The sequence below is a fragment of the Xiphophorus hellerii genome, chromosome 7 (assembly GCF_003331165.1).
Source record: "Xiphophorus hellerii strain 12219 chromosome 7, Xiphophorus_hellerii-4.1, whole genome shotgun sequence".
NCBI lineage: Eukaryota > Metazoa > Chordata > Actinopteri > Cyprinodontiformes > Poeciliidae > Xiphophorus > Xiphophorus hellerii.
This window is the reverse complement of record NC_045678.1, coordinates 4999453-5021363: the sequence shown is the minus strand read 5'-3', so window position 1 is coordinate 5021363 and position 21911 is coordinate 4999453. Positions and strand designations below refer to the sequence as shown.

At 40.7% G+C, this 21911-nt stretch overlaps 1 protein-coding gene across 1 annotated transcript in view; it reads right to left on the bottom strand.

Moving 5' to 3' along the window:
• htr2aa (5-hydroxytryptamine (serotonin) receptor 2A, genome duplicate a) overlaps positions 1–18952 on the bottom strand; it is a 71484-nt gene extending 52532 nt beyond the window's left edge. The window contains exon 1 of the mRNA XM_032568829.1: positions 18526–18952. Coding sequence (XP_032424720.1) covers positions 18526–18952 — 427 coding nt within the window. The remainder of the gene's footprint in view (positions 1–18525) is intronic.
• Between the last annotated feature and the right edge of the window lie 2959 nt (positions 18953–21911).

Sequence of the window (21911 nt, the reverse complement as noted above, 5' to 3'; positions counted from 1 at the left end):
TCTCTACCTTAGATCAAGCTGTAAGTTTTTCTGGTTGTGTTTCTCTATTGGACCAGTGATGAACTGATGATTCATCCATAACAAGATGTTCTAACTCAAGCGTCTCAGGGCCAATAAGGAAAAGAAGGGATTGGAAAGACGAGTTGATTCGTAGATGCTACAAAAAGTTCGTTGGTCTACTCCGGCTGCCTAAACGCATCTCAACATGTAGGAAGGCGCCTTCAGTTCCCGAATCTCCATCATCCAGTCTATCTATGCTTGTGTTTTGCCTTTTTTTTTTTTATTTCCCTTCTCCTTCCCGTTAACATCTCTCATTGTCTCACATCTGGCCAGCAGAGCCTGATGATGGCTGTTGCCCTTTTTGTTGGCCTCCGCTTTGTTTTGTTCCGCCTGGCTGTGCGAGGAGCGGAGGAGAGGGACGAGCCTAACGCCTGCCTGCTGCTGTCGCCGTTTTATATTTTATTTTTTATTTTTTTGTCCCCGAGCCTCTCAGCGGCTCAGGGAATCATAAAAATCAGAATCTCCTCCATCTCACCCAGTTTCTCACAAATGGATGAGCACAACACAGGGATTTCTCCCCACCCTCTCCCCACTCGGGAGACTTTACTATCTCACCTCCTATGTGTCACTTTCTTGCTCATATTCCCCTCCTCCTCCCAACACCGCCGATATCAAAAGGAGGAATTAGAGTTTATTTTTTTCTTGCTGCAGGCGATCCGCTGCTACGTCAAGGCGATCCCTAACCGAGCGTCCAAGAAGCGTTTCTGTTGTTGTGTAACCCTCGTTACAGCCGCCCTACTTGTCGGGGTAAAATAATCAAAGCCCGAGTCTTTATCTTTACTGGAGAAAAGACTCCGGAGCGACAAAAAAAAAAAAAAAAACCCGTTTCCTCAGCCATGTTTTAATCTGTTTAGCCTTTTCCAGTCTCGGTCGTTTTGTTCGGGTTCCCGCTTTTGATTCACGCCGTTTCTTTTTTTCTTTCAGCGCCGCCGGCACTTCCGTCGAGACGGCTTGTGCTTCCGACGCTCCTTAAGTCATCAGGTGTTGCAGGAAGATAGAATAGAAACAGCATGACGGCGGAGCGCGCAGGGGTTTCAGATCCCCTGGGAGAAGATCAGAAGTGGGGCCGTATTTAGGCGCTCGGCTGGAAAACAGACACTTTAAATATTCTTTGGAGTCGTTATGAACCGAGATCCTGGAGGCAAGAGAGAACTCCCTGGAGTGTCTCCATCTTAGCAATGAACCTCGGGATGAAGCCTTGGTTAACCCCTGCTGCTGTTATTCTGTGCTGAACACGTTCATCCAGCAGCCAGTCTGAGCACATTATGTCCAGATGTTCAGTTTTTATGACTGGATGTTTATGTAGCCAAGGAAACAACATCAAAGTTTTTGCTTTTGTTGTTTTCATTAACTTAAAAATGATCTTTAAAGAGACAGCATTACGTACTTTACAGCTATATAGTAGCAATCTAAAGCAACTGTGTTACCTCCAGTTGTTATCAAAATGCTATTTACAATAAATAAAAGATATTCAACTTCATAATTTAACGCCTTAAACTTGGGCCTCTGTCTGTTTCTGAAACTCCGCCTTCAAGTCATCACAACATGGCTCCTCTATTAACCCTTTAGCAACGTTTAACCAACGTTTCACTGAGACGTAGCTCCTATAACGAGCTCAGCAGATGCTCAGTTCCACCAGGTGTTTGCTAATTGCTGCTGGCTAGTCTGAAGGAGCAGAGTGGGGCAGTAGGGCTGCTCTGTGAGGCGGAGGCTCGGAAGATTGGAAACTGCAGCGCAGAGGAGGAGCTTCGTCCTTGAAGGCGAGGCTAGGTCCACCCAGGGGTGTTGCGCAGCTCAATGGTTGCCATGGAGATTAAAGGATTTCTCAAGCATGCATGAAAGAATCAAAGCAACACAGCAGCTATGTTTTAGTTGAGTTGAATAATATTAACTAAAACATAGTGTTAGATTTTTTAAATTTAACATCCAAATTGACACATGACCTGTTTTCATACATTGTGAGATGTTACGACGTTTTCTGCTTCGATGACCTATAAGATGTAAGTGTGTGTGTGTGTGTGTGTGGGGGTGTGTTGGTGTGTGTATGTGGGTGTGTGTGTGTGTGTGTGACCTCATAGTGGATGTCTAAGCCTCTTCTCATTGCAGTCACAATCTTAGGAGATAAAGGAGAAACGACTCCCTAACTGCTGTCTGTTGTGCCTTATTTTACTTTCTTTTTTTTTAGGTCTTTTGCTTGATGATGCAATGTAAACAGTCGATATTCACTTACATGAGGTAATAGAAAAATGAAAAAAAAAGAAAAACCCATTAAGACAGCGGCAACAGGAAGATATCATATAAAACAGGCCGGGGGAATGGAGACGAGGAATGCTGCAGTCATTACTGCTCTGTGAATGACATCGACAGAGATTGTGTGAAATGACAATAAAATCATTATTCTGCTGCTGAAACAGCCTCTCTGTCTTCTGCTTTCAATCTTTTGCTGGAAGTAAGAAATCTGCTGCAGGGATTTGAGCACATTCAGCCGTCGTCTGGCGTCAGCGAAGGGAGTCGGTGACACTCTGGTTAGCCGATAAGGTCTGTTCAGTCAGAGTGAGGTTTCTGAAGGGGTCGAGTGTCTTCAGAGGTCCAAGTTTGATCTTATTAGTAGTTTTGTTTTTTTGGTTTTTTTATGGTGATGCAAGTGAAAAAGAAAACAAATTGGAGGCACCTTGTGTTTTTCTAACTTCCATACGTTTAAACGTGTGAATGTGTAACTGGTCTTCACAATACGACAAAATGTAACAACTAGAAAATAAAAAAAAATGTTTTGCAAATTCATTATTGACATAATCATAATGTTGCAAAAATTTTTAACTCCTCGTCTGCCACCCCCAGAACAATGTGTGATGCTACACATGTTGGTATTGATCCGACACCAGGTCAATATCACCGATACTTTTTGTTATTTAAGCTTCATGTGCTCAGGAGTTTTTGTGTGTTTTTTTTTCTCTTTTCTGTCAAGAATTTGGACAAGTTTAGCACACAATACTTTAATCACATATTCGTATAATAAAGAGAAATAATAGAAAACAAATCAAATTTGTGTGCAATTTTTCTCAAGTAAGCCACGTGTAAGGTGTGATGTATTGAGAGCAAATCAAAACAAAGTCTTTTCTGTGGTTGGGAAATTCCGAAACAAAAAGAAAATTTACTTTCAAGAGGCGATCTGCAAATACAGTATACATATTCACATTAGTGTCGATCCAATAATGATACCGATTTAATATCGATATGATCGATATTTTCAATTGACCCGCCCTCCTCTACCATAACAACACCAGCGCCTCATGACAGCTTCACACTCTCTCCTCTCCACCTCTCCTTTCACTAGGCGCTGCTCTGTGGGGTTGCCATGGCGCTGCTCTGTGGGGTTGCCATGGCGCTGCGGGCCAGGAAGAGCCTCAAAATCATTTTACTGTTGTAGACAAAACAACGTTCAGTCGCAGCTATTCACGACTGAACTCCTATGAACAACAAAAGAAATGTTTTTGCCTTTTGTATCCTATTTTAATAAACGGACCGTCCTAAAAAAAATTAAAACCCATTTAGTAACTCAGTTTTTTGTTTTAAACGATCAATTAGTCGTCACTAATTCACAGCAACCCTGTAATTAATCGGGTTAAAAGTTTGAATTGTTAGAGAGCCCTAATAATGTTGGGACGACTGTGTGCAAAGTAGAGAACAGCAGGGTTTTCCAGCTCAGTGTAAAATTGGTCAAAATACAATCTAGTGGAAAACATTCAAGAAAAGGCTCAAGTTTACACAGCAAAATATTTTTGCTCATTTAGAATTTTTTTGTGAGCTTTGCTAACTAACAGAATGTATATATATATATATTTTTTTGACACATTCAAGTTACATAACAGCACCAGCCTCCACAACTAAACTGGTAAAAAAAAAAAAAAAGCTGATGTATATGAAAAAAAACTTTTCAACGTAACTACATTCAAGAACCTTTTCAGCACCAATAACGCCGCAAACATTCCAAATGGAGGATTCCGACTCATATTTTTAGTTTGTTGACTGAAGACGGCTCAAAATCTGTCAAGTGATGCTGGAAAGACTCAGCAGAGCAGCAGATTAAAGTCTTTCCTGGGATTTCAAGGTCACAGATGGTGTGAGTGGAAGCAGCAAATCATGGAGGATTTTGAGCTTTCTTTACATTCTTATATATATATATATATATATATATATATATATATATATATATATACACAGTATATTCTCTCACTCCATGATTCCTTTTTGTTTTATTCTGAAGGACTGACACATGCGCGGCAGCGTGAGGTTGCTGAAGAGTTTCCCCGGCTGAGGAGGCGGCGATCAGAGGCGCGTTGTTAAAGAGGCCTTGGTTTTCCTGCAGAGTCACGTCTTTCATGGAACCCAGTTGGGTTTGTGAGAAACGTCAAACGTTGACATTGGCCTCAGGCTGTCTGTGGCTGGAAGTGACAAAATACACAACATTTTCACAGAGAATTAATCTGACATCTGCTGCATTCCATGGATGCTGCGCCTTCTACTTTTTAAAAAATTCTTTTGTTTAACCTTTAAAGCCTCGGTCGTCGTTCATTAGATAACTGGACCTAGAACTGCTAAAACTGGTTGGGCAAGAAGAAAATTGTCAGCTCATAATCAAATGAATCATAGGTTTGCTGTGAATTACACACATTTAATTACAATTAATAGTTAAAAAAATAGAAAATGAGTTACTATATTAGTTCTACACGTTTTTATTAGGGTTGTTAATTGATTAAAACAGGCAAAATATGAAATTCTTTCTCATGTCTGATGCTTTTGTATCTAACAGTGTTTGTATTTTTATTTTTTGTTGCGTCGGCTGTGAATCGCTGCACGTGAAATGAGGTTTTGCTGCGTCGTTTTGTCTACAACAGTAAAATAATTTCGAGGTTCTTCTTATGCTCTCAAGAGTTGCAGCGCCATGGCAACGCCGCAGAGCAGAGCCAAGTGGGAGGAGACATGGAGAGGAGAGAGAGAGTGGAGATGCTTTTAGAGATTACGTTTTGGATTAAATGGCAAATTAGCTCCATAGAGAAACAGCTGAGACAGAGATTAGAGTTACGGTCCAACTGCAGCACAGAAGTCCAAAAAGTACGGAAGTTGTGTTAAACGCACATTTTAAAAATAATAACTGCGTTAGAATAACGTGAACTAACGCGCTAATTTTGCGAACAAGTTTTTGTTTCCATGTACTGTCACAACTTTTCTCAAAAGTGTCTAAACTTTTCTCAAAGTTCAGTCCTTTCTGGATTTCACTTCCTGTAATCTCTCATCTGAGCCACGATTCTCTCTGCGCGCAGCTCTCAGATGTTCTTCCCCATCACCAGTCTGTCGTAGAGAGAATCCCCTTTTTGGGAGCTCCTCAGTGAACGTGTGGACACAAACCATCAGTCAAAACAAATGATTAAAAAAAATACACAATCCACCAGCCTTATGATAACGTCTTGACTCCAGGATTTCCAAGAAATGTATGTGGGTTTCGCATGAATCGGCTTCTTCAATTTCGCTGCGATGCAGACCGCTACAGGAGATCCGTCCTGCCCACAGCCGTCACCGGCTACAACAAAGCTTCAATTAAAAGAGTTACATTAGCTTCTGAATTGAATCTACAAAAACAATCTTTTCCACATTTAAAGACTAACTTCTCAGATCTTCATTTTCACTTTCATGGCTCACCAAGGCCATTGGCAATCCTTCTCTTCCATGAATGTTTGATCCTCCTGGGAACACGAAGCATTTGCCGCATACAGAATCTCATGTGGAGGCATGACTTCCTCTCCCTGACTTTCTAGACCTTGTTCTCTCTATACTTCTAATTACATCATTAATGGAAGGAGCCTTCCGTTAATGATGTAATTAGTGACCGTTTTTTCACAGATGAACATCAGAGAAAACTACAGAGATAAGTAAAGACATTAAACAACAATTTTTTGGGGGGGAGGAATATGTATAATCGCTGTACGTCGAAGCAAGAAAATTTCTAAAATATATATGCATTATTCTATGATTCCATCTACTTTCTAATGCTCAACGTGATCAGCAAAAGAAAACAGAAAGCAATGCAAAAACTGATTTTGCAAGTTCTTTGTTTTTCTCTTTATTCAGGAGGTAAAACTTGTCTGAATAAGGTGCCGGCTCTAAAGCAAGCACTCCTGTTAAAATGTGTTTGGTTCCAGAGCGAAATGTTGCAGAATCAACAAAAGACAGTGAATAATCCGTCAGGGTGAGCCTCATCCTGTACAGCCGTCTGTCCAAAGAATGAGGACAAATCTCTGAAGCTTTCACAACAGATGGTAGTTTCCTTCCCGTCTAATATTTCTGAAACCAAACAACCATTTTTTGTGCAAATGTCAGAAATCAAACCATCAAACCATGATAAGCGTTTTCTGTTTTAGGCCACTTTGGGTTGCCAAAATGTTCACTATTTGCAAAATACCAGAATATTGTGAGGGGACTAAACGTTTTAACTATCTTTAATTCAGGAAGGTACATTCATTTTCTATGTTTTGGTGAAACTGCCATTACACTGGATGGCCATTGATGAAACATATTGGGAATCTGTGCACATCTCCTCCTTTCATCCTTATTAATAACATTTCTGGGGCTTCTTCTTTCACAGTGAGCAAAACTTTTTTTTTATTTTCCACTAATGTGGAAAAAAACCCCATAATTTTGTAATTTTGTTTCCATTAGGAAAATCAATTAAAATCCCACGTGAATATGTTTGTTTTACGTGACGAGTCATTAAAATCACGGCATGAAGCAAACAAAGCGTTTCCATCGGCGTTTTGCGAAAAACCGCTTCATCCTAGCGCACAAACGTTTCATCGAAAAACAAGTTTTTTTTACAAATCGACGCATTTCCACTTAGCTAATTGATTTTTTCGCAATTCCAATTTGATCAACTTTACCATTTGCACTGGTTCCATTTGAAGAGTTTGGCCATAAGCAGAAACGCCTTTGACTGCTCAGACCCCAGATATTGATTCATATTTAGTGGAGGAATCTGTCAGCTGCCTCGCCCGTGAACGCCGCCGGCTCCGCAGAGCACGAGTCTGACTCTGAAATCCATCCAGCTGTTGAGAGAGTTCAGCTGACATCAACGTAGCAAAAGCAACTTGCAGATCAACTCCATTCTCCTGCCTCGGGCCTTTATTGAAATATGCGTCTGCTTCAGGCGGTAAACTTTAAGTGTAAACTCTTTACACTTAAAGGCCCGAGCTGCACAATAACAGCGAATTATCAAATCGATGAATATCGTAATGTTGGCGTGTAATGAGATGAAACGTCTTTGTTCCACCTGTATCGTCATAATAACGATTAACACTTTTGGGTGATCTATACCAGGTGTGGGCGTAAACGTTAGTAAAAGTCCACCTGATTGGCCAGCAGAGAAAGGCATCTCGTTTTCAAATTCTCTTACTGTCTGTAATAATCTTATCCTGATTACAAACAAAAATAAAAACCTCGGTTGCATCAACCAGTTGTGCTGGACGGGCCAAATTTGTATCATTCTTGAATTGCAGCTGGGGGCCTCACAAAATCAGCAAAAGGGCCACAAATGGCCCTCGGCAAAAGGCCCACAAAAGGGCCACAAATGGCCCTTGGTTTGACATCCCTGCTCTAGGGCAACTGATGGCTTCATTGAACCTCATTCAAAATAAATCCAACAATCCATTTAACTTATCATGAAAACACATTAGGGATGCACCGATATGAAAACTTGGGCCGATATCAATATCTGATATTTATATTGCTGTTCTGGCCGATAACCAATATTATATCTATTTCTCTAGTGTTTTAACATCTTCGAAAAAAAAACAAAAAACAACCAGAAACAGATAGCAGCAAGATAGAAATAAATATCAGTTGTTAATATTAGTTTCATCAGGCCGATACCAATATGTTAGAAAATGACTAACATTGGTTTATACCTATTTTAGTGCCGATATATCGTGCGTCCCTAGTCACCTTTAAATGCCAAAATGTTAACTGTGTCTGACTGGGAGTTGTTGACCTTTCCAAACCAGGAAAATAATAATAATGATAATTACCCCAATTTCTATTTCTGACTTCACCGTTTACTCCCCAAGTTTGCCAATTAGCTGGAAGGAATCAGAAGGTTTAGCGGTTTGTAAATGGTTTGCAGTGACATTATTATTGCTTCCTATGCAGCCCTGATATTTACAAATCATGACATTAGATGAGCTGCAGAAATTCAAAATGTGACACATGAATGCACCGACTGCTGAACTCTGTCGCAGCCTGAACAGTGAACTGTTTACCGTCACCGTTTAATTAGTGGCATGATTTCAGAACGCAGTCGACCTCATGGGGGGTAAATCACTGAAGTTCCTTAATTTCTCCACGAAAACATGTAGAACCCGTCAGCTTAGAGGAGACGGCACCGCATACTTAGCCATCATGGGTACAAATTGTAGTCAAGTTGAGTTACTGAAACTGTTTTAAGCGTTGCAGCAGGTATCAGGAGGATTATGTAAGGCGAGAAAGCTCATCAGTCTGTCAGCTGCGTTATGACAGCTCATCCCAGGGGGAACGCAACGACAAAAAACACGGCGAAATAAACAGCAGCCGACGCGTCGAGAAACGGATTTATGTTGTCTGAGTTCGAGCCCGTCCCCACCGCGTCTGCACGGACACAGTGTAAGGTCGATCTCCAGGCTGCCCAGTGGACGTCAAACGCTTGTTTCAGACAAACAGCTTTGAACAACTGAGCTCAATCTCACTGCTAGGCCGTCTGTCAATAGACACGACGGACGAGGCATGAGCCGAAGCTGAAACAGATCAGCCGTTAGCCGGTTGGACGGCCTCGTAAGCCCCCCAAGCTGTGCACACTGATTCATATCAGATCAAAAATATTCAATATTTACAGCTGACACTGGAGAGAATATATGTTAAAGCTTCGGCCAAAGCTTGCTGAGATATAGTGCAACTAAAAAGTGAAAGAAGAGATGGCCCAGACTGGTTCCATAGATACACACAAACTATTATTATTATTATTATTTACAACAGGCACGCAAAGTGTTACTCAGTGTTAGTAGGATGTTTGATGTAGGACAAGTTACATGTCAGAAAGACAGAAAAGTCTCCTTTTTGACCTACCAGACCTCGACTAATCGAAATGAAAAACTATTTTCTGCTTTTTTTAAATCTGTTTCTGTTTATTGACGAAGCCCCCAACTGAGTTGACAGTACAAATGTGTGCCAAACTTTGTCAATATTCCGCTAAAACGATTGCTCAATTGCGGCGCTTCCGTTAAAAAGGAGTTAAGTTTGTTTGTGAACGTCCTTAGTAGGAGGATGTTACTCCTACTAAGACATCAGAGGAAGGAGGAAATTTGAATTCCAGCTTTATTTTGCTACATTTTTCTTAGCATCTCCTCTTATTAAAAAAAAAAGTGATTTTTTTTAAGCCGTCTTTCCACAACCACAAACGTCTATTTCTCGTTTATTCCTAATTTTTTGTTTTATTACAACATTTTTTATCTCCTTCCAGACAGTGTGTGCCTACCTTAGCTCTCTTAATCTCGTTTTTTTGTTAGAACTAAACTTCCCCGGCTGAGAGTCCTATACAGGTTCTTCTGACGGTAATTCGCTCTCTCAATAAAAAAAGGAAGGTTAGCCTGCACAGGCCTCAAGTAGCAATTCAGCTCCAATCACAAGGCTTCATTTAGTCAGAAGCCAAAGATTATGCTTCAATGGAAACTAATTTCAAAAATCCACCACTTACAGTGAATCACTTCAGTGACTTTGCAGGAGCTTTGACTGATGGATTCTATGTCTCCATGGCAACGGTGGCCGAGCTCCACACGGAGCCACCTGTTGGAGCCACGACATTAAATAAAGGAAAAGAACAAAAAGAAAAAAATAAAGCTGGAATTATAACGACTGAAATTTAAATTAATAAGGACTACTGCTTACTGAATAGGACAACTTTAATTAAAAATACATCATTTTTTTCATACCAGTAACATAATGCACGGCCACAGTGAACAGGGACAGATTAAAAAACTGAATTATTACAAATTCAGCTTAAAGGAATATCTACCAAGCATGTTTATATTTTATTTTACAGTAGGAAAACCAGAAATTACTGTAAGTATCTAATATATAACAAAAAACAGCCATTGTTTTGTTTCTTCATAGTTGATAAGTTAACTTACAAAACATATGGTCTACAAGACCAGATAAGCACTTCATTATATTATATGGATGTCGGATGATTATACACACCTCTCTTGGTAATGACAAATTAGATGGGTTTGTGGTAAAAAAAATAAATTAAAATTAAAATAAAAAAAAGAATCCCTTTCAAATGTAGAAACGCTGAATGCAGGTGTTGCCTCCAATGAATGACAAAAGCTGCGTTTCCATTACAAATGTGCACGAAACGCTGTCAATATCCCACATGTCGAAGAAACGCAATTTCGAAATTGCTGAGTTTCCATTTGTTCCTCGCCATCATTCTCCTACTAAAAAAATAATAAAGTAAAATAAAAACATCCTGCATTCTTTCATCCTCCTCGTTTTTCGGGCCAGTGGAAACGAACGGTTTCTGATCGCGTGACTCTTATGAAGCCAAAAAAGTGTTTCTGTCGCAGTTTTACAAAACAAAAAGCAATTTCAAAACGACACGTCGTCCCAGCGCCAAATATCAGAAAACAAAGCTAGCTACAGAGGATAACAAAGCATTTCTGGCACAAAGATAATCTTTACAGGGAATCATGGATCAGCTCAGTAGAAATAAGCAGATAGGAAAAAAAACTCTCTTAAAAAAACTTCACACGTACAAAATGTGAGACACATTTTGTCCCAGAATTATGAATAATTTAAAAACTTGGCTTTAAGCAGTTGGGTTTTGGTTCAGCAGATTGCTCTTGATAAACAGAGACGACTGCTGAGTCCCTACATTCACTTTGTGTAATCAATCTGGAAACGATAACAGTTTATTAGTTTGTTAAGCCTTTTCACGCCTTAAAAAATGTTATTTGTTTTTTAAAAACAAACAACATGTCAAGAATGTTGTTCCTTCCTTTTTCCAGTCATTAAGTTGAATTATTTCACAGCCAGTCGGCTCTACATTGATTCTTCCAGGAATAATTTTATTTAGTTATTAAACATTACAGCATTAAAATAATCCCCACACCATGATGCTGCCACCACTATGCTGCGTTGTGCTGTTCAGGATGGTGCGCATTGTTGTTTTTTCCCACACATACAGAACTAATCAATAAATTAGTTCTGTATGAATAGTTTGAATATTGCAGAAAAGTCCATTTATTTCGGAAACGTTATCACTAAGAGAAACACATTAAATAGATTCAAATTGATGTATTAAAGCCTTTATTTCTGTTAATTACGATGATTTTTCTGCTTACAGGCAATGAAAACTCTTCAAATTTGAACGTTACACCAGATCAATAAAACATTTAATACAGAAACGTGTGCTAAATGAAAAGTGTACTTAATACCTGCTTAAAGGTTATTTTCAAAAGGTAATTTTGTTCTAAAAAAAACAACAGGCTTCATCTGAAAATGTGATTCCCGTTTTTAAAAAAATTCTGTCTCCTTTCTTTAAAGGTTTTTTTTTTGGCTCTATTGGCCTTTATTTGAACACCACTCAGACAGGAAAGTAGGTAATGAAGGAGGGAAAATATGCGACAAAGGTCACCAGGCCAGGAATCGAACCTGCGACGGCCGGTTACCCCCGGCGCCGCCACAGCAGACGCCGTCTCCTTTCTTTTTTGAAAATCGTGCTGCTGTGTTTCGGTCAAACCAAAACCCAATAAAATCCGTGGCAGATATGACTAAAGTAAAAATGTTCGGGGCGTGCTGCGGTGGCGCAGGGGGTTAGCACGCCCCACGTCTGGAGGCCTTAGTCCTCGATGCGGACGTCGCGGGTTCGACTCCCGGTCCTGATGACCTTTGCCGCATGTCTTCCCCCCTCTCCTCACCCTCCTTCCTGTCTGCCTACTGTCGAAAAAATACGAGCCACGAGAGCCACAAAAACTCTTCGGAGAAAAAAAAAAAAAAAGTTCACCGTTTGTTTGATCTTTCTATGTTTTATGAATATAACAGGGCCTCCCTAAACGTCGGGGATGACTCCGCTAATAATCTAATCTGTGGCCTCATTAATAACGCTTCCCAATCACTTTTTTGACATCAGGTCCATAATCTGAATTTGTCTCTATGCCTCAATAATCAGCGTGGCCCGACACCTGAAAACAATGTTGCGTTCGCTCCCTGAATCAGTAAACAAATCTGAGGCTGTGTAGGAACATTAGAGAAATAATTACAGCGCTGTTTGTCTTGAGTTAGCATGGCTAATTAGTCCTTTTGTCATCTCATTAAGAGCCGGGGGGAAAAGTGACTTCTGAAGCGCTGTAGGTCGTCCTGTTGAAAGCACTCTTCCATTTTTATTTATTTATTTGCTCATTTACCGCTCTCCTTCTCATGCAAATGAATTTGCTGTTTGGGTTTTTAAAGGTTTCCTGCGTGAGCAGCAGAGTCCTGAGAGGTGGAGGAGAAAAGGCCCCGTTGGTAAAAGGGCAACAATGAAGAATGCATTTTTGTAGGTAGGGGTGTGTGTGTGTGGGGGGGGGGGGGGGTGCGCTTCAGCTTGTGTGATGGGAGAGCGACAGATCAAGAGACGAGATGAGAAATGGAAGAAGAAAACGGCGGCGGCGGCTAATCCTTAGCCACCTGGATCTGAGGGGGGATGACAGCGAGGTTCACAGGGGAGAAAGGGGCGGAGCAAAGGTTCTGGACGTTCTGTTTGTCTGAATGTCATGGACGGATGATGAGACCAGGTGCATAGAAACTGTTTCCCACCCGCAGAAAATGTCCTCCTTTACATGGTAAATGGACTGAACTTATATAGCGCTTTTCCAGTTTTGACCACTCAAAGCGCTTTACACTAGAGTCACATTCACCCAGTCGCACATTTATCACATTTATACACCGATACGCAGATCGGTAGGCAATTTGGGGTTAAGTGCCTTGCCCAGAGGCACATCAGGCGGAGGCTGGAATCGAACCTACAACCTTCCGATCGCAAGATGACTACTCTACCAACGAGCCACAGTCGCCCCTTAGTCAAATTCTGCTAGATTTCTGCCTCTTTTTTTATGAAAACGCTAAATTGGCTAAATCGTCATGTAAAGAAAATGAGCTTCATGAGTTGTAACCAGACTGCTGCCTTCAACACACTGATGGATTATTATGTTAAGGCTCATATTTATTAATTGAAATCAGAGACGGTTTGCTCAGAATTTGTTTGTCGACAGTAAATAAAGCGAATCGAAGCTAGTCCTGCCACGATGACGTGATAAGTTGTTCCAGAAGATATCACGATAAACGATAATATTGTTACTTTGAGACCATTTTTAAATAATATAATGGCAATTGCATAATAATGTCAGAACTCATCCTCGGAGATCAATAAACATTTAACACGGGAACATTTTAAATATCCAAAATAAATGAACAAAAACAACAAAACAAATAAATTATGGTCTCTCTAAACACAACTGTCCTTCAAAAAAAATGGGTAGTTGAGACCAAGCACCAGAGTGAAGAGTCTAATCATCCAGCTTTGGTAGGAAAAGAGAAAAACTACAGTATATATCATGGAAATGGAAATTATTGAGTTTTAATTTATCAGGAGATTAATTGATTTATTCCCTGACAGGCCTAATCAAAGCTGCTAAAATAAACTAGATTTTTACATTTCAAAATGAAATAATTGTAAATAGCAGATATTAAACGGACATCTTTTATCATTGATTAGCAATATTAGCACACCTAGCATTGCTGACATCCGCAGTCTTTTCATGTATTTCCAGTAGCATGTAGAACCCAGAGAACGTTTCTGAACTCTAACATTTCCATATCCAACGTACCAGATGACCCTTTAAAGCTCAACATAAAAAAACTAGAGCAACTTGTAATGCGTTCAGCCTTGCTGTTAGTGGCAGAAGAAGTCCTGCTCTTTCTCACCGTCCCACAGCCTGAATGAACTGCAGACGTATGGAGGAAATTGTTTCCTTTAATGCAACTTGCTACATCTCTGTGCTTCCCCTCTCTTTTCCCAGCAGCAACATAACAAAAGTTGAAAAGCTTGAGAAACACTGAAACATAAATATTGCTCCCGTACTTTCAGTTCTGCTGTTGAATAACAAATAGTGTTTCACTCCATTTGTATTGGATGGAATATGTCACTTCAATGTCAGAGAAATGAATAAAAACAAAAAAAAACACCTGGAATCACAATTCCATTCTTGAAAATCAAAGTTCCTCACCACGGCGTTGTCAAATTCCAATATGGCCGCTGACAACATTGGTTTTTTTACCCTTCTGAATGTTTGTGTCTCAGTAAATTATGCACATGCATCTCAGTGTACATGCGCCTTTAGTGTTGAGATGCACAGACACCCTAATACAGTTCCTATTGCTTACAGTAGTTACCCTGGAAACTCATCTTAAAAACTAGCAAATGACTCAAGAGTGCCACTATGACGTCCTTGCCAAGTCTGACTTGCACGGCACAGAAAACATATGAAGTAAAACATGATTTAAATGGAACATATCAAAACAAGACCCAAAAAATAAATAGCCTCTTTGAAATGTATTTACATAAACGAAGCCCATTAAAATGCTGTTTACATCGTTTTAAACTGTGTGATTGTGAGTGGGAATAAAAATAGCAACAGGTATTTTGTTCCATATAACACAGTCTGAGTGTAACAGGTAAACCTTTTATAGATGAAACTCGACTAAAAACCCACCTGTTCAGGATTGTATTTGAAACGTAATCAATTACAAATTTATTGATGGAACTTGACTTAATGTCGTGTTTTGATTGTTGATTCTGTGTTGCTTTGTGTTTCTGTGTTTGATATGATGTAAAGCACTTTGAAATGCCTTGCTGCTGAAATGTGCTATACAAATAAAATTTGATTGACTGAACGTTCACTGCTGACAGGCTGATCAGAAACCACGACGAAAACACATAATTATGCAAAGTTTTACATTTTATGTGGATTTTGAAACAACTTCTGTTTTCTTTTGGTTAAACTTTCTGTTTTCTGGTGCGTTTCCACCACCTTTTGGTTCAGCAAAGCCTTTTGGATAGTTGAGGACAAAACCGAGAAACTCAAGGTCAAGCTCAGTCAAACTTTGAATACCAGCACAGAGAGCGTGTCTATCCCTGCAAAACATGCCTCGTCCTTCTAGAAGACACATTCTTTTAGTAATCATCACAAAAAAAAGAGATCCAGCAATGTATACATCAAATTTGATCTTTAATAATTGACTACATTGTAACATTAAGCCTTCTCTATTCTTTCTCATCTGAAAACCTAAGAGTCAGGCTTCCACTGACAGATTTTAAAGACATATCTGACGACACGTCTCTGGTGAAACAATGCCAGCTCTGATCTCTGACACCGTCCTGCTCTGAATGACGGCCGTAGACCACCACCACCACAAGGCCGAGACAGCAGGAGGTTATTCCAGAAAAAATAATAACACGGCGTACTCTGACACCAACACCAGTGATTAGTGTGAGTTAGACAGAGAGACATTTCTAGGAGGTGGTGATGAGAGCAACATGGTGGCTGCTTGGAACAAAGGTGAACTGAAAATGTCAGGAAGAAGATGGGCTACATTCTTAAGAACTCTCTGTAATTTAAATACATTACGTACAATACTGCATTTTAAGAAAGGCAGTCCGATTTTTGGGGGGGGACTCAAACTGCGACAATTCCCAACCTGATTTTGCATGTGGATACACAGTTAGGCAACCTGCAGTCTGTTCCCAAAATGTTCCGTTTTTTCAGCGTTTTTGCCTCCTGCCAATACTCACAGGTCCAACCTCACATTCCAGTTGAAGTAGTCAGATAGCATTCTCCAATCACATCTGAAAGACTCGCGAAAAAAAAAAAAAGTGTGAGAGAAAAAGTTCACATAAACGACGAGGGTATTTTAGCCGGCATCTTAAGAATGTAGCCCATCTTCTTCCTGACATTTTCAGTTCACCTTTGTTCCAAGCAGCCACCATGTTGCTCTCATCACCACCTCCTAGAAATGTCTCTCTGTCTAACTCACACTAATCACTGGTGTTGGTGTCAGAGTACGCCGTGTTATTATTTGTACTTCTGTGAAATGTGAAGAAAGTGAGCAGGTTGTGAAATGGCAGACTGCGACGTCGCCTTTCCAACGGGGAATTATTTGTTCCTCGCATGCAAAAGAAACGAACAACACCTCACCTGAAATCTGATCTGACGGTAAAACCTGATCCAGCGAGGACAGGATGGTTTAGATTTGAGGTGTTTTGTGTGTTTTGCAGTGAAGTCCACATGTACAGGGAATCTGGTGATATAGGCATATGGAAGAAGGACGTAGCCAGTTTGACATCATTACTTCGCTGTTTTAATTATGATACACCATGCAAACATTTTCACACCCCTTCACTTTCTCACATTTTGGCCCATTTCAACCTAAAACTTCAATGATTTTTAAAAAAATTTAATAGGATAACCAAAGAATTGTAAAGTTAATAAAATAGAGTATGTTGTGAATTTAAAAAAATATTAAAATGTATGGTAAGCGTATTCATACCCCTTACTGTAATAACACTAAATGAAGTCCAAAGCTATCAGTAACCTACAGAAATTAAGATAAATGTCAAAATAAATCCAGCTGCCTCTGTAAAGGATACAAAATTTTGGTAGAAAATATTATTCAACAAACAGCATCATGACCAAAAAAAAAATAAAAATTAAGTTTTGTTGTATAAATCTGGATTAAGATTTAAACATGTTTCACAAATCTGGCCTTACTGAAGAACTGGAAGAAGAAATCCAGATGTTTTCCACAGTCCATGTGAAGGACACATTGGTCCTCAACATGTGGCATATAAGACAAAAATGTACCTATTTGGCCTGCATACAAAAATCTTTATGAGGCAGAAATAGTTTCAGTCAACTTTAAACACATCACCCCTGCTTCAACACATGGTGTTGGCTGCGCTGCTATGGGGTTGCTTCGTTTTGGAGATGTTGATGGAAAATGGGTGGAGCCTGTCAGATGACCTTAGACATTACCAAAGTGCTGAGTCCAAGTAGGCCGCTTTTAATTTGAAAACATGGCTTTTATTTGAAAGCAACATATTTTTTTTCCTCCATCATCTGTTGTGAGTGCGTCATTGTAAGAATGCTGTACATCAATAAATGTAAGCTACACTAAGAAATATCAGGTTGTGCATAGAAGGAGTCATACAAAAAGTCTAGCTTTGTAACAAGACATGGACATGAGCATTTACAAAAGTTAGAGCAGGGATTGATCTCTGGAACTACAGCTTTAATTTAAGTTATCAGACTAAACAGAGAAAAGTAGACCCTGCTCATTTTTGGCAATATCAAAAGCTGTGTCATTACAAAGTTGTCAAAAAAACAAAAACAACAACAACACAATTTTGAAATTGTGTTGTTTACAGTAAGTAGGAAACGGAATTAAAATCAGTTTGTTCATGCGATAAGTCGTTAGAAATCATGCTGCGCCATCTTCCTCCTACCACTTCCTGTAGTCTTCTTCAGCATTTCCCCCAGTAGCAACACCTGGTTGTTGATCATGTGACACGATATGAAAATATGCAAAGCACACCAAATTTGATGCGGCCGGGGAAAATAAACACCTCATCCACGCGCAAAACCTTCACACGAAACCTTAGTTTTGTCAAAATTGCCTTGTTTCCATTAGTTGAATATTTTTTTCGTAATTCCAAATTTAAGGTCAATAGAAACGCATCTGCAGTAGCTGTGAAGAACTTGTGATCATCTGTCACATAAAATCTTGACAGAATACACTCAAATTTGAAAGAAGATCAGACCTTCCAGGGGTGTGAATACTTTTACCAGGCACTGCAGTTCTGACTGCTTATATAATGCACGCAGTATTAACAGAGTATACCTGTAGGAGTTTGTGTCTGTGTGGCAGAAACGTGGCCCTGTGAGCCTTTTCATTCATCTCTCTGCGGAGGCAAGTTGTGCCACTTTCTTTTTCCGTTGAAGCGGCACTCCAAATAAACACATCACTGTCAACAACAGGGCTGACCACCTCCATCACTGCTGCTCTCCATCTGTCCTCCACCACCACCGCAGAGCCAGGCATGCTTTCTAAAGCCTTTCTTTTCTTTCTTTTCTATTTACCACACTTCCAAACACAGGGTTAGAGGTAAACCTAAACCCAGAGTAAGGCTGATTTGAACCAGAAAAGAGTGACTGAAACGTGCAGACAGGTGTAGTCAGTTTGGTCCTAAAGACATTCCATCCAAAGGTTGTGGGAGGCACATTGGAGTGGAGTCAGCAACACACCAAATGTCAACTTAATAAAAGCCCAATGTGAGTGACATGCGCGCCTTACCGTAGAGAATGGTCACCATGGAGACCGGCATCACCAAGATGCCGAGGAGCATGTCAGCCACTGCCAGTGACATCAAGAAGTAGTTAGTGGCGTTCTGCAGCTTTTTCTCCAGGGAAACCGCCAGGATCACCAGGATGTTGCCCATGACCGTGACGGCGATGGCGACCAAAATCAGAAGCGCCGGCCAGTTCTTCTCCACTTGCGACTCGGCGTGAAGGCAGCGAGATCCGAAGTCCGCCACGCCACCACGCTGGGACCAGTTTGCCGCTTGCGTCTCGATGCCGTTGCGGGCGAGATTGCTCCCCTGACACCTGAAGTGCGTCAAATTATCGGGCGAAGGCGAAGGCCAAGGGTTGGACTCCAGAGCACTGAAGGTCTTGATGGTGTTAGAGATCAACTCAGACATGTTTCTGCCACGCAGGTTCATAGTCTCACCCCAGTACCTCTAAAGAGGAACAGCCCAGACTGGAGTAAGGGAATTCAAATTTGAAGAAGCATTTCCTTTAAAATACCGTAAAGCATTGTAAAGCGCCTCTTGATTTATGAAGTACCCTTCAATGCAACACATGTGTTGGGTATTCCAGCACCTCCGAGGGAACTGAAGCCTTGAAATGTCTGTCAGGGTCAACAGATGATCCTCCACAGAGGGAAACAAGAATAGCAGACTACTGAATTGAGAGCGACAGAAAAGAGCAGCTGTTTGATCTTAAAGGATAATAGGGCGTTCCTAAAAATTTTATTGCTTAGGTGATACCGTCATCATGTGTCTCAAGGGTCTGGAAAAATGAGCAAAAAACAAAGGAGACAGAAGTGCTTCAGGTACTGAAAAAAACCCAAATCCAAACCTGGGACTAGTATCTTCATGAAAAAGAGAGAAGAAAAAGAAGAACCTTATGAAAGGTGTTTGAACGGAAGTCGCAGGTTTCACATCCTTGAAGTCTGAGCTTGTCAAAGCAGCGCTCATGATAAAAATATTAGCTCTGTGTTTTTAAAGAATTTTAATTTTCTGTCTTGACAGAATTTTCTGGCAAATATGTTGCTTCCTGAGGACAAAATATGCACTTTGGAGAAAAAAAAACTTAAAAAGCTGGGTGGAATTTCCTAAAAAGCTTCCTCACCCCAACTTGTCCCCACACCTGTGAGATGGCATGAGCAGCTGACAGGGATGGACCGTGATCATGATTACATTCAACATGGCTTTGTCCGTGTGTCACTAACTTTCCCCTCTCCCTTAAGAAGAACAAAACATTTCACTGCTTCCTTTTAACCAGAATCAATGTCAGCCCTCCAAGGAATCTGAAGTATTCCATGTTTTTCCTACTCATTTGCAGATCCGGACCTCGGTGGAAAATGTCCGTCACTCTCACTCTCCATCCACGTCCGCCAACGACCTGAACGTTCCTGTGCGAACCTTCATGTTTCCCACGTGGCACATTCCCATGCCTCGTCACTTTCCTGAAACAATTTCAAAGAAGTGGAGGAAGAAGGTAAAGAACCACGCGGCTGACTGAAGAGCTCTCGATTCTCCAGAAGAGTGTTGTTAGTCGGCAAGTTGTCAGTCGTCTTCCGTGGTGGCCAAGAGCTGAATGCTTCTCCGCTTTTGCTCTGCTCTCAGCTTTCCACATGCAGCCTCTCTTCCTCTCAGCGGGGATCTCCTTTCTCTCGCTCTGAGTCTTTCACTCGCTCCTTGTCTCTCTCTCTTTCTCTCTCTACCCAGGGTGTCTTTCCCTTGCATTGTATTGGCTGGCCCTCATTCTCTCTGATGTGTCTTGTTCTCTCTTCTATTGTGCCTTTCTGCACCCCCCCCCCCTTTCCCTCATCGTGTTCAGTATGTAAATGAATTTGATTTGCTCCCTCTTAGGTCAACGGGCTTTACTGACATGGTCAGACTTGGATACTAAAACTGTGCCTTGCAAGTATTGGCACCCCTTGAATATCTCATGTTTTGTAATGGTACAACCTCAAACTTCTAAGCATTTTTTGAGGGGGATTTTATGTGACAGGGCAAATAAAAACAAAAGCGATTTCTGAATTTACCAGCAGTAAAGGAAGTTGTTGCTATGACTGATGAAGAACCGAAGGGTCCAGCATGATCGGACAGAAGCAATCCCTTATACCAGATTTGTTTGGCGTGTAGACATTATCTCAAGGTGTATTCATGGAGAGAATGGTTTCTGGTCAGGGAAACTCGGGCTCTTATCTTCAGTTTTTGCAGATGATGTCTGAATTCATGGTTTACTGATGGAAAAATGTTGATTGCTCCGTCCATGTAGTCTTTGCCTTACAGTATGGCAGAATGGAGCGGAAGAAGGACCAATGGACTGGTGTTCATCTGCAGCACTGCAGGCATTGAATAGAAGATCATATTTGTCGTCCCCTAGGGGAAAATTTATCATGGACTCAAAGGTGTGTAGGGCACCCTGGCGGCTGCCAAAAGAGACAGTAAAAACACATCGAGATCAAAGGCCTCAATTTACCAGCCTGTATACCTTGCCAACCCTGACCAAGGTTAATGGGATGACCAAAAAGAATGAGATCTCAGATACCGGTGGTGGACATGGGCTTGCTTTGTAAAGTCGCCTGGCTCTGCTTAAGATAGGATGAAATTTCAATCCTCTGGTGGAAGCTATAGCAGGAGCTTCTAAGCCTCAACAGGAGTCAGCTGAGGTGGTTTAATCTTCAGATCAGGATGCCTCCTGGGCATTTCCTTTAGAGGTTTTGTGGGTACGACATAGGACACAACGTATCCATTCTACCCTGATAACAGGTTTCTGTCCCCCATAATGGGCTGGTTAGTGTCACTGTGCAGGTACTATATGCCTAGATATCCTTCCGTTACCTATTACCCCAAGTTTCAGATAAACAGAAGAGAATGGATAGTTTTCATTAAAGCGTGACAGAAAGAAATGCCACTTCCAGGTATGAAAACAGATGAGGAATTAAGAGCCAGTACACTGCAGTATTGCATATCATTCAGGAGAGAGATTGCACACATTTGCTCTCAATATGTGGTGCCTGCTGGCTGTAATGTTTCCAGTAAGTTCTGACCAGTCTTGCACAGACTTCTCGGAAGAATTTATTCCAGTTGCTCTCTCCAGAACAGCCTCGACTCTGGCAAGATGGAGGGTTTTCTCGCATAAACTGTCTGCCTCGGATCTATTTATAATGTTTCCGCTGGATTTAGATTTCTCCAGGAAGAAAAATAAATGTATTGGTGCAACTCCCACCAACAGTCAGATAACGCCGTAGTCTGGAATTACAGACATGGCTTCTGTTGTATAATCAATTCAGAAGTTCTGATATTATAACAACTAAGCCTGTGACGATAAAGTTTGCTGGACAATAAATTGTTCCAGAAGTTATTGTGATAAACGATAATATTGTTG